Below are 13,633 nucleotides of genomic sequence, written 5' to 3'. Positions count from 1 at the left end.
ATCTACTTGCACTGCATGCTTTTGAACTGCTAGGTTGGCAGGAGCTGGGACTAAACAACACGAGCTCACCCCGTCCCAGGGATTTGAACGGCCAAATCTTTTCTTCTTTTTTCTTTTCTTTTGGAAAATATTAAATGCAAAGCTGTAACATACAGAGCATGGCTGCATAAAACTGAAATTTAGATATAACCAAAATTACAAATATTTAACATACACTGGGTGCTCCATCATGGCAAGTTTAACCCTACTCACTCATCCAATTTGCGCCAATGAGGCCTAGATTTGAAAGTTCCTTCTCTGTATGGGCAGCAGCAACAGAAGTGATTCAATTTAATATTACTAGCTTAAGTATCTTGGCATTCGATTTTGGGAAGCCCCCCTCTCTAGACCCCTTTCCCCTGTCAGGAGCTTGTCCTACACTTGAGTAGGACCCTGGCAGAGACACACGCCCGACTGGCATGTTCTCTCCCTCCTGGTCTTTCGTTTGAGAGCTTCAAAAGCTTTCTTCAGCCTGAACATCACAGCGACCGATGTCAACAGACACCAGCACACTTAGGGATCCGCAGAGCCTTCGCAGTTTGTGTAACAGACCTCAGCAACTCAGCATTTTGGCTAATCTACTTTATTTACATATAAACACACACGGAGCACTGCAACATGGCTCCCTCTCTCTCTAGCATCAGACAGCAAAGTGAAAGAACAAAGGACACAGTAACACAAACATCCTGTCTCCGTCACTTCCCACTCTGTGGAGTCAAAACATACACCGTCATGTGATAGACAAAAATCCCATGACTGCAGTCATGGAGCAGGAATTCTAGCATCCACATGCCTCAGCTGCCTTGTTCAAAATGGCAAGCCAGCGGACAGAATAAGAGAGGCCTCTGTTTAGTCTTACTGCCTCCCATCCTGGAGTTTCCCTTCACTCAGCCAACTTTGCCTGGTTGCATCCTCTTAGCATCTGCCTGTGATTAAAGAAAGATAAAGTTGGGCCAGATTGCTGGCTCACCAGCCTTTTAGTTTTAATTTCTGTTATTGATATTGACCTCAGGTCTTGCCTGACTTTTACTTTCATTTGAAAGTAAGGAGCCTGTTTCCATGGTGACAAATGCTGGGCACTGTGATAAAGCAAATTGCTGATGAAATAAATAATAATTATGGGCCTCGGTTTGAAAAGTATTATTTTTCCTTTCATTCAAAACTATCAGTGGGCAAGATTCTTCATGCAGGCTTTATTCCTTCCTGGTTTGGGTCCAGGGAAATAAAGTGGAAGGGCTATTTACCCTTGTTTCCTCCTCTACTGGGCGCTAATAGATGTTGTATGTGAAGCAGAATCTTCATTTTCTGGGCACCCTTGAAAGAGTCATGATCTCCACATGTGGGGAAATCCAGAACAGGAAGCCATGTGGGGAAGGTACAACACAGTCTGCAGAAGGGAAGATATGAGAAAACGAGATTCAGTTCTATTTATCTTGCAGATGTTTCAAAGTAATCTATTATTTTGCCGTTTTTCATCTCAAGTAACACATGGTAGTGGTCCCATGTGGCATAAGGGTCAGAGGCAAAAACATGTTGAGCAATTAAAGAAGAAGAAGAGAAGAAGAGTTTGGATTTGATATCCCACTTTTCACTCCCTTTAAGGAGTCTCAAAGCAGCTAACATTCTCCTTTCCCTTCCTCCCCCCCCCCCAACAAACACTCTGTGAGGTGAGTGGGGCTGAGAGACTTCAGAAAAGTGTGACTGGCCCAAGGTCACCCAGCAGCTGCAGGTGGAGGAGCGGAGACGAGAACCCGGTTCCCCAGATTACGAGACTACCGCTCTTAACCACTACACCACACTGGCTCTCTGACATTTACCTTTGTATGCTTACATTCATGCACTCCTCTCTGTCTTTCATCCAGGCAAGGAAGAGGCACTATCCAGCCAGGCAAGAACACTCCAGGTGGGAGTGAAGCAGGTGAGAGGTGTGGTCTGGCAAGAGGGGGTGTGGCCTGTGGAGAGTCCTGAGGGAAAGACAGACATGGAGTTAAGCTTGCAGTCTGGTGCCCAATCCTGTCACAGAGTGAACCAGCCACAGCAAATTACATCGTTCAAAGTTGGAGTTCACAATTAGCAAAAACACAATCTTCACAGACTTGGCTGAGCATCAAGCCTAATGAGCACAGCAGCTCATCCCTGGTAGGTCTTATGAAATCAGTTGCCAAGACTGAAAGACCCCACTTCCCCACAACCATCTATATGTCCTTCTCTCCAGGGTTTTTTCCAAGCAATTGGAGACTACGCCTGCCTGCAGCCCGTCACTGCTCCACCCATTTCAGCCCTCTCCTGGTTCTGGGAGACAGGTAGGCGGCAGAGATACCCACGACACTGCACCAGCCAAACTCATCTTTGCGTCTTGGCCTCCCTCCTTCCACCCGCCTGCTTCAGCTTCTGCCTCTGATTCTGGACTTTTTTCTGCCACAGACTCTCCCCTCTCACTTAGCCCTGTTACCTCTTTGCCTTCTGACCCATCCTCTTCCCAGTCTTCATTGAGCTCCAACTCTCATCCTTCCCAGCTACCATGGAATGATGCAAGTTGTAGTCTGGCAACATCTGGAGGGCCACCAAAGATTCTCCATTCCTGCAATAACTCCTGCAGGTGCCATTGCACTCTTTATTCAGAGGTCCTTGGGTAAAGGTCTTAACTCAGTCTGCTTTTCATGCAAAAGGTTCCAGATTATGTCCCCAATATCTCCAGGTTGATGTGGGACAGACCCCTGTCTGAAATCCTGAAGCGCTGCTGCCACTGTAGATAATACAATGGTCTAACTCGGTATAAGGAAAGGGACCCTTGTTGTCTTAAACCTATGCACACAAACAGTTACTCTGGCATAACAACCCATTGGATCCACTTTAGCCTCTGTTTTGTTCTGTTTACACCGCAGGAGTGAAATCAGAGGTGGCCTTGGCTCTGATTTGACAAGATCAAAGGCTCTTGCTTCTTTTTATCCTCAGATAAATGATTGTGTGAATAATGTTATCACCCCAGGACGGTGCTCACATTTCTATACAGAAAACACAGTGACCTATTAATGGTCAGCAAGGAAGTGTGGCTGAACCACCCTAGAATTCCTTTGTTGTGTAATGGAATACGTTTGGTCATGGGGAATAATTTTATGCTCGCTGCCAAATTATAAGACATGGCTTCAACAAAGACAGAGAAATCAGTCTGTTTAAAGCCCCTCAAAATATCACTGCCAAGAAAGTTGGGGGTCCCACGGAATGTCACTTGTCCTTTTTTGTGGTAACTATGGAACCAAAACACAGCACCACAATGGAGCTTTTGTAGATGGTATCTGCAAAGTGACGATGGGCCGAGTGGGCATGGGAACTGAACAGATGCCACATCCTTCACAATACCCCCTTCATCTCATGGATGAAGAGGTCAGGCAAGGCATTTTAGAGGAACTTGTGCTTCTCTTGCCTGGGCCACACCTGTTTGCAGAGGCAAGGCGAAAATTCATCACGGCTAGCACCTTTCAGGAGACAGGAGCGGGAAGGTGTAATGTTGGCATCTCCTGCAAATCATTTAACCGAGAGAGGCCCACTGTTTACCTCCAAACCTCAACCTGCCACTTTCTGCCTCTCATCTGCAATGTGTCCATTTGTCTTGCTTTGTAATCTACAGATCATCTCGCTGACAAGAAACCCTCTTTCCCCCCGCCGCTGAAACTCGAAACCTGGAAAATAACATGGCAGGAAACTGTTAATCTCGGGTTTTAAAATATAAGCTGCAACACACAAAGCTTGCCACTGACTGTCCGCCAAGTTCCTGGTGCTTCAGCCTTTTGGACTGCCAGTGTCTGCCACTACCCTGCCAGCAAATATGCCTCATTCTATTGTCCTGCCAGGCAGGGAGAAAAAAGGGGCAACAGTAACTTCATCCTCTATTCATCAGCAAGAGAGGACAGTTTTTTTTATGTGCCTTTATTATGGATGCTAATTTCCTAGGGGTAGGCAGCTGTAATGTTTGAATAAAAGCCTTTCGAGAGAGGACGGGGAGCAAAAATGGAACCTATAATTTAGCAACCAGGTGTGTTGCTGAACTTTGGGCCTAAGAGTCGTGGTGCATTGTTCTGTATTTATTGAAGGATTGCATGGAATGTGGAAAAACACTGAGAGTTTCTCTGAAAACTACAGTAAATCTTTAGTGGCAGTGCCATCCCATGCGTGTTTACAAAGAAGTAAATTCATCTGTGTTCAATGGGACTTACTTCCAGGTATATATGCCTAGGATTGGAAACTTACTTGTGCCTCTTCCTAAGGCCTTCAGCTGTGTCAAATTTGGCTTCCTGGGAGAGCAATACAAAGGTACCTAGAAGCAAGAAATGAATGCACAATGCAATCAGAACAGCAAATTTCAAGGACTCCATTGGAAGTCAGTGGTCACATCCACACCATGGCTTCCCCTAAAGAATCCTGGCAACTGTAGTTTATCCCTCCCAGAACTACAGCTCCCAGCACCCTTGACAAACTACAGTTACCACGGTTCTTTGAGCTTTAAATGCATGGTGTGGATGTAACCACCGTATATTAAATGGTCTGTCTTAAAAGTAGTCAAGTTACATAAAGAGAATAAACTGACTCAAATTGAAAGTTCCTTCTTTTTAAGATAACTTCCACACCAGGTTCATTAGCATTGCCGGGGCACTGTTTTTCTGCAATCAACTGGAAGCAAAATTAAATGAGAGTTCTACACTACTCAACCCATACCACCAAAGAAATATCCAACAATGCTTGTACCCACAGCCCAAATCCACCTTTGTGCTTAAATTATAGCAAAAGCTATGTTTCTCCCAGCTGCTGTCCCTTTAATTACTAGGTTCCACCATGTCCATTCCAGGCAGCAGTTTCTGCCACTGTAATTAGTTGTTTCCTGTTACTTCCATAGCTGCAGCCTTCCTAATTTGGTCCTTTATTAGTCAGATGGTCCTCTTCCATTTGAGGATGGGGGCTTTATTTTCTGGTTTCATCATTGTGGGCAAAGAAATTGCTCCTTGCTTTTTATTTAACTCTTTGGCCTCTTCAAGCCAAAGCAGGGCTTTATTTTACTCTTCAAGCAGGGACTTTCTTGTGTTCTTTTTGTGTGTTTCTTCCTGCTCACTGATCACAGAATCACACTCATTCCTATTGTTCATTCATTTATTAACATCCACCAGATTCCATCTGGGAAGGTAAACCATTAACAGGACACTAGTGTGATGTAGTGGTTAAGAGTGGTGGACTCGTAATCTGGTGAACCGGGTTCAATTCCCCGCTCCTCCACCTGCAGCTGCTGGGTGACCTTGGGCTAGTCACACTTCTCTGAAGTCTCTCAGCCCCACTCACCTCACAGAGTGTTTGTTGTGGGGGAGGAAGGGAAAAGGAGATTGTTAGCTGCTTTGAGACTCCTTTGGGTAGTGATAAAGCGGGATATCAAATCCAAACTCTTTCTTCTTCTTCTTCTTCTTCTTCTTCTTCTTCTTCTTCTTCTATTCATTTGAATGAGCCTCCATTGTATTGTGGAAGGTGAAGATCAGACTGTCACTCAAACTAAATCCGATGTAAATAAAAGTTCAGAAGATGAAGCATTCCTGGAGAAGTAAATGGTTCAGAAAGAATGAGTCGGGGCAGCCTAAGAGTAGTTATAATGCTTTTTATTATTTAAAAATAATGGAATACGTATGAGCAATGTGTAAGCCAAAAACAAAAACAATAAGTTACTGTTTAAGCTCACTGAAGAAGGAAGTATGAAGCATGAGAAACTTCAGAAGTAACTGGCATATAAATATCACTTACTGTTACAATGGATGAGTGGAGAAGCCAACATCACAGCTGCAGATGGGATTACAATGCAATGTTTGATGGCGATGTGAAATTTAAAGGACTTTTATTCTAATTGTTAATTATCTCAGGGACCATTTTGTAGCATGCTGGGCCAGGCAGAACAGCATGAATCACTGTCTAGCCTTAATATAAATTATAATGCAGCTCATGTCAATGATGGGATGGCATAGACAATTTTATAAAGGCATATCTCCTGGCATTATTTATTTGGGTGTTTCTGACCTACTAAGGGTTTTTTTAAAAAAACTTGGATTGGCTTTCTTTGGACACATTGTATCCTTTTTTAAGGATATACGAGCTCTTGTTATTAACTTTTGTATCATGCTTAGTCTTCATTGCTCAAAGTACATGAGCAAATGTATGCAGCAGATCTTGTCTTTGAGAAGAGCATTGTCTCACCGTGGGTTTTTGTATTGAAATTACCTGCCGTGTAGCAAACTCAACCAGCTGAAGAATGTAATTGTAAAGATCCATTTACACAAACACGGCACTTGTGGTAAGTGAATTAGCTCTCGAATATCGAATGCACAATATATTTTTCCAGTTCATGTCTGGCTTTCATGATGCCTCAAGATGGAAAAAAAGAATCTCATCGCTGAGCCACACAACCTGAAAGCATCATTACAGTCAGATTTCCATTCCAATAAACATGTTCATCCAATGACCAGGACAGAACCATTGAGTCATGCATCAGGTGACTCACAAGTGCAAGATGGTGCCAATATAAATTTCTGACTCTCCTAACCAGACCTGAGCATGGTCTTTGCCCATTCCTAAATGTTCTTATCTGCTTTTCATTTTACCATCAATCCATCTATTCAACCTTTTTTGTGGTACCCACCTTAACTAACGTTCTTACGATGCTTTGGGGGTTCATGACCTTTCAGTAATGGGTAGGGGGCTGCCAAGTGGGGTTTATGGATTTTTACCCCATAATCCGAGAACTGTCTCCTAGTGTTCAGTTTGCTTTGCGCCTTAAGTCTTTCTCTTGACTAAGATTATTAAGTAGGGTTGCCATCGCTCTCTCTTTTTATTGGTCTTTCTCCCATGTGTTTAGCAGCAGCCAGTCTGATGTACAGAAATATAAGTTTATGCTGGATGCTGAATCATGTGTGATGCACTGTGCCCAAAGCACAGATCCATACAGGAACATAATTTTCTTAACTACAGTTATTCACTGAACAATTACTCCTTCTGGCAGCAAACTCAAGCTGTGAGTGCTGATAGACATGGATCGAGAACACTGAGGAATAAAAGGGAAGTATCAGCATGCTTTGGGGGAACCCCAAGATTTGTGAAAGTAGGGGTGAGATAAGGGGGCACTCCCCCCAAAAAAAACATCTGAATGAGGACTAAGCATGCTTAGTAGCCACAGAATGTTGAGTGTCTGTCAAAAAATAAAACAGAAAACAAGAGGTGTGAGATTGGATTGCCTTATTTGAGCCTCTTGTCTAATAATTTAGACATAGAAGGGCATTGCTATGTCCTGCCCCAAATAGACTCGGAGCTCCCAGGAAAGCAGGCTATAGTTGCAGTCCTCTGAGCCAAGAGGCATAGCAGCCAATGTAGAAGAGTCACTTTCATCAAGGTCAGGTTTCCGTAGGCAATGCGAAGGTAAGCTTGGGCAAAGTGAAGTCTTGATGACAAGGCCCAGGCTGTTTTGCAGAGCAGAATAAGATAGAATTAGGCAACACTGATCAGGACTTTGGACAGATCACCAGTACAAGGTTTCTCACCTATAACAATGGGAGCTGTTGCTTCAGCAAGGGTGCAAAGATCTTCTGAGACCAGCCTTGTAGTACGGTTGACTCTGCTTCCACTGTTAAGAGTATTAAAGTTTCTGGTTATAATGCAAGGGCCATAGGGAGAGAGTCTTCTGAAACTGGTGAGTCTGGTTAAGCCACATCTTCTAATCTGGAAGGACCAAGTAGAGGGAATGAAGACCCCTTGCCCAGGTTGGGTTTTTTTGTGTGTTTTTTTGAGTAATCATATCTATCTTGGTCCACAGTTAGCTGCTGCAACCACACACATTCCTACAAGTTGCTTTCTTTTCATGGGTGGTTGGTTGCAATGCATACATAACTGGACCACAGATTAGCAGGGTTTGGGAAGCTTCGTCAGTTCTCAAGGATAGTGATAGACAGGAGGAGGACCCACCAGAGGATCATAGGCCAGTTTCTCAAGGAAGGAGAAAGACAGAAGCAGAACCGTACCAAAAGAAAAAGGGGAGGCTAGTCTTAATCTGGTACTAGTACCTTACTATAAAAAGTGGGATTTTCCAAAATATAATACAGTGTTACTTTTAAGCTTGAGGCTTACACCTGCCTCTTCCTTTGTTTTTTCCAGTCTCTGGTGGTTCCCTAGTACCTGCTAGTTGCTGAGATTCAGGCTGAAGCAGCTAGAATAAGTAGACCTATTTATTGGTCAAATGTAACAAAGTGCTGTGCTATATTCTTAAGATAGGGTGCATGCTCACACTCACTTAGCACCATTCAGGTATGCCTTAACCATGAAGCAATCTTGAGTATTCACTCTTGCTTTATATATTGCCAGGAGCTGCTAGAAACCTTTGGCTGTGTTTCTGTGTTTGTGGTTGCCCCTCCCACCCCCACCAATATATCAGAACAGTGACTTGGAACAACTTTCATCAGGGAAGTCCTTTCAAGTTCAGGACTGGCACCCACCTATCCAAGCTGGTCATTGAGCCCTCCTGGACAGGAAGTTTTGTAAAGGGCTTCCTGTCTGGGCTGGGAGTTTGCCTGAGCAACGAGGTCTTCCTGGCTCCAGTGAGTTTTTCTGTTCTGACTCCATGGCTCAACTGCTAATTTCTGGCTCACTTCAGGCTGCCGTCTGTGGCTCAACCCTGACCCAAATTTTTAAAAACATTGGTAGAGGTAGGCTGCACACACACTATATCTTTAAAGCACATTTGAAGCACATTCTTTCGCTCAATGAATTCTGGACACTGTGGTTCACACCCCACAGAGTTGCAGTTTGCAGCAATCCTTAACAGACTTCACTATACAGAAATTCATTGAGGGGGTAAATGTGCTTAGCCTGTGCTTTATATAGTGTATGTACACAGCCTACTATTTCTGCAATAGAAGAAATGAATTATTAGATGCACATATACTTTGAACATTTTTACTAGTTATTTAGATTAAAACTGCGTATTGAATTCTATAGCAAGCTAGACCTTGGGCCATTGGGTAGCTCAAAAAACTTTTTTAAAAATCACACCCAAGCCAATGATATTTTTTGGAGATATAATCTGAGCAGATAGTTTTGCAGAGCCCCATGGCTTGAAATACTCTGTAGTCAAAGAGATGCAATTGTCATTCTACATTAATGCTTCCCTTGTTACTGCACAGGGAGAGTTATTCTCACTGCAAAGCAATTCTTATGAGCCTCAGAGTCTCTGCCATTCTCCCCTGCTTCCATGGGCAACCTTTAAATTGACAAGGTTCGTTTTCTTGTCCCTGAAGACTTAGGTTTTGAAACAAATCAGCCAGCAGTGGAAGAGGTCCAAATGTTTCCTTGTTAATAGAGTCTGAGAAGTCTGCTCCCAGGATAGTAAGCTTGTCTTTAAGATTCATTACAGCTTGACCATGTAACTTGCTGACTGCGCTCACACAGCAATTCGTAAAATGATCAGAACAGTATTCGGTCCCTATGCAAAAGACTCCTGAATGGCTCGAACAGGTTTTTGGGTTTTTTTACCTGACCCAAGTTCTAGTGCAGGAAATCAGCAGCATTGTTGTAGCAGTTCTTTCTCTCTTCCCCCACGTGGGTTGCACAAGGTTGCAAACTGTATCTCAGTCATGTGCTTTCAGCGTTGTGACGCCAAATTCTCTAGATTTCCCTTTCCTTAGAAGTGAAACAAGTGCCAACATTGTTAGGGGTTTCATTGTTGGTTTGGAAGCCTTCCTTTGCTCCCAAGCCTCCTCAAGTTAGTCTATCTTATCTTTGCCTTTTTAAATTCTTGCTGGTTTTGAATATATATTATATATATATATATACACTATTTTATATTTTATATATCTGAACACCACTCATATATTCTGTGACGTTTATATATTCTGAAAATCAAGCAAATCAAGCAATCAAGCAGAGGTGTAACTCCATGACATTATCTTGCCAGATCAACTGGGGATTGGGAGAGTTTACAACAAAGTAAACTGGATAACCAAAAAGTGGGGGGGGGGGTCCCCAGAAGAAAGAAGAGGAGGAAGAGAAAGTCCCACTTAATTAAAGTAGAATCAGTGGAATTGAATCTTTCAAGACCAGTCCCATCCACTTTACTAAGCCTCTTCAGATTTCGGTCTTGAGGAATAGGGACTATATTTTCAGGTGACACAATGTGTGCCCAGGAGGGTGACCAAGGAGGGTGGGCCTTATGAAGAATGGTTAAGGGTGTTAGGTATGTTTAGCTTGGAGAAGAGAAGACTAAGAACTGATGTGATAGTCATCTTCAAATATCTGAAGGCTTGTCCATGGAAGACGGAGCAAGCTTGTTTTCTGCTGCTCCAGAGGGTAGGACCCAAACCATTGGATTCAAATAACCAGAAAGGAGATTCTGATTAAACATTAGGAATATATTTCTTACCATGGATTGGGCAACCTCAAAGGGGGTGGACTCTCAGTGACTGGATATTTTCTAAGCAGAGGTTGAAGGGCCATCTGTCTGGGATTATTTAGCAGTAATTTCTGCATACCAAGGGGTTGGACTAGATGGTTTTTGGGGCCACTTCCAAACCCACAATTCTATTATACTGTTATTCTATTATTCTAATTCTACAAGCATACTGAACTTTAATAGAGGGACCTGGGATATACTATCAAACCCAAAATTTAGAATGAATTATGGACTAAAAATATAAAATTCATGGCTTGCGTCCTTATAAGGGAAAATCTTATGAAAATGTACTATAGATGGTACTTGACCCCTGTAAAACTAGCAAAAATAAATAAATTATATAATAACAAGTGCTGGAGATGTAAGAAACAGATAGGAACATACTACCATATGTGGTGGTCCTGTCTAGAGATACAAAGATTTTGGAATATGATTTATGAAGAGATAAAGAGATTGATAAAAAAAACTACATTTAGCAAGAAACCGGAAGAATTTTTACTAGGAATTGTTTCAGATAATATTCCCAAAAACAAAACCAGGTTATTTATGTATGCGACGTCAGCAGCAAGGTTTATAGTGGCAAAACACTGGAAAGATAAAAATACACCACTAAAGATGAATGGGTAGTCAAATTGTGTGAGTACCCGAAGCTTGCAAATCTGACAGATGCAATAAGAGATAAACCTAAAAAGATGGTGAAAGAAAAATGGGAATGTTTAAATAATTATCTAGGGGATAAGGGTTAATCAATAAAGACCTGGTTATGTTTAGAATGATACCGCATAGTGAAATGTTCCCTGAAACCAAGATGAAGAATTCTATGGAATGCAGATAGAGAGGATTGATAAGAATAATGATCTGTTGTGACCTTGACGGAAGCGTGCAATAGATGAGCCTTCTTGTGTTTTGGCTCATCCCCCCCCCCTTTCTTTTCTTCCTTCTCCTTCTTCTTTCCTCTTTCTTTTTTCTTTCTCATAATGGCTTATGTTCTATGCCATGTACTTTGTGTGTTTTTTTGTAGTTTTTTAGCCTTTTCCATTATTATTATCAAGGATTTTTCTTTTGTAATTTTGGTTTATCTGTATTTGTTTAAAGCAAAAAAAAAAAAAAAGAGGGTCTTGACCATTAAAAAGATAAGGCCATTACCTTTTTTATGTCAAATGGGGAGATGTGGATACAGCAAACCACTTCCAAATCTACTAGAGATGGATTTCGCACCGATAAAGCACTATTCCTATTTATATGCTTGTATGGTTTGTCATATCAAAGATCTTGCTGTTACAGCACATCGGCCGCCAGGTGGCAGTCCCCACAGTGCCGTTCCTTAACTCATCTGAAACACAATAAACGTGTTACCTCGCCAAGAAAAATGTTATTGCATTGTCCTTTCCGCAAAGATTAGTTTTTTTTCTGAGTGCCTGCGGAAGTTTTCGAGGTTCCCGTACCTTTATGTAGCTCACCAGAGCTACACTGTGTATTTTCTTTCCTAAATAGTTCCATGTGGTTCCTTGTTTAGATTATTGCAGATTTTCCTCATTGTCATGGGACCAGTTCCAAAAGCCTTTGAGGGGCTGTGCACCTTCCCTTTTACATTCATAGAAGGATACAGTCCCCAGGGGGGCGTTGATAGAAAGGTGGCATTTCTGTATCTTGTGAATTTGTTTGTGGCTCCTTTCTAAATAAAAAGAGGGTGAAAGAACTGTAAAGGGGATAGCAGGAATTCTACACATTTTATTTCTTTGGTCCTGGTATTTGGCAGCAGACAAACCAATGGATGCCATGGGTCCTCCAGTGGGGTATAAATGGTGTGGCATGTGTGGAAAACAGAAGGCAAGACTTCACTCTTGTGTCGATGAAGGACCAAGGCACGTATTGTGGCTTCCATATAGAGGTGGCTCTAAACTGCTACACATGGAGCTATGTCACTAGATTAGTGAAACATAGGAAAGCAATGTCCCACCATATGAACTAGGTGCCTTGCAACACGCACCCCCCATTTAATGTTCTGGGAAAGTTGTGTTACCATGAAGGCATCTTTTTGCAAATCGGTAGCTTTTGTGTCATTTTCTTTGCTGGCTCCAGTCTACTGAGTGCACATAGTTGCATAAAGTATAGTGAAAATAAGGGAGGAAATAAACCGTCACTTCTATAGAAGGGAGCATCTCTAAGAAAGTAGGAGGAAAGAGGAGGAAGGACCTGAGAGATCACAACCACTCGCAGGTGGGCTTTGAAAAAATGGCGGATGAGGTGGACCAGCAACAAACCACAAATACTGTACAAGAGCCCTTGGATCTCATCAGACTCAGTCTTGATGAACGAATTTATGTAAAAATGAGAAATGACCGAGAACTTCGAGGCAGATTACATGCTTATGACCAGCACTTAAATATGATTTTGGGTGATGTTGAGGAGACTGTGACAACAATAGAAATTGATGAAGAAACCTATGAAGAGATTTATAAATCTACCAAAAGGAATATTCCGATGCAGTTTGTCCGTGGAGATGGAGTTGTACTTGTAGCTCCTCCACTGAGGGTTGGCTGAAACCATGGGAAAAAATGGTCATCGTTTAGAAAATGTTGGACCTCTGGACACTGTCTTCTAATACCCTTAAACATTAAGATTCTGCCCTTAATTCTGAAAGACCATCCAAACCTGATTGTTGTGAAGGCGTAAGATCATTTGGCATATAAGCTGATATAAGGGTTTTTTTCTGAAATAACTTAAGTGCAGGTGTCGTTATGTTTCTAATCAGTGGATATAACAATTTTAGTTGTGCTTGTGGCCGCTGATCTTTTTAAAGAAATAAATCTGTTTGGGGTTTTTTTGTAAAAAAAAAACAAAAAAAACCAACCACTCGCAGGTCCAGCCCTACCATTAGACAGAGTGAAGCAGCCACACCAGGGCAGCAAATGGTTAGTTAGTTATTTGGTTTTATTTACTTTATTTATTGCATTTATATTCAACTTTTTCTCTCTCCAAGGAGCTCAAGGTGGCACACATGGTCCCCCTGTTCCTCATTTAATGATCAGAACAACCCTTTGATGTAGGCCAGGTTGAGAGGCAGTGACTGGTTCAAGGTCACCCAATGCACTTTGCAGCCAAGTGGGGATTCGACCCTTGGTCTTCCAG

General features: G+C 42.3%; 1 protein-coding gene and 1 long non-coding RNA gene across 2 annotated transcripts in view; both read left to right on the top strand.

The window, feature by feature from the left end:
• LOC310658283 overlaps positions 1-13,633 on the top strand; it is a 47,668-nt gene that overhangs the window by 18,924 nt on the left and 15,111 nt on the right. The window lies entirely within an intron of this gene.
• Positions 12,724-13,320, top strand: LOC310658559 (U6 snRNA-associated Sm-like protein LSm3). The gene has a single exon (XM_083400689.1). It carries the CDS (start codon positions 12,737-12,739, stop codon positions 13,043-13,045), a length of 309 nt encoding a protein of 102 aa, XP_083256815.1. The 5' UTR covers positions 12,724-12,736; the 3' UTR covers positions 13,046-13,320.

Source organism: Podarcis tiliguerta, assembly GCF_965153285.1.
Source record: "Podarcis tiliguerta genome assembly, chromosome: 10".
Classification (NCBI taxonomy): Eukaryota; Metazoa; Chordata; class Lepidosauria; order Squamata; family Lacertidae; genus Podarcis; species Podarcis tiliguerta.
Note: the sequence above shows the minus strand (reverse complement) of the source record. Positions and strands in the feature narration are given on the sequence as shown.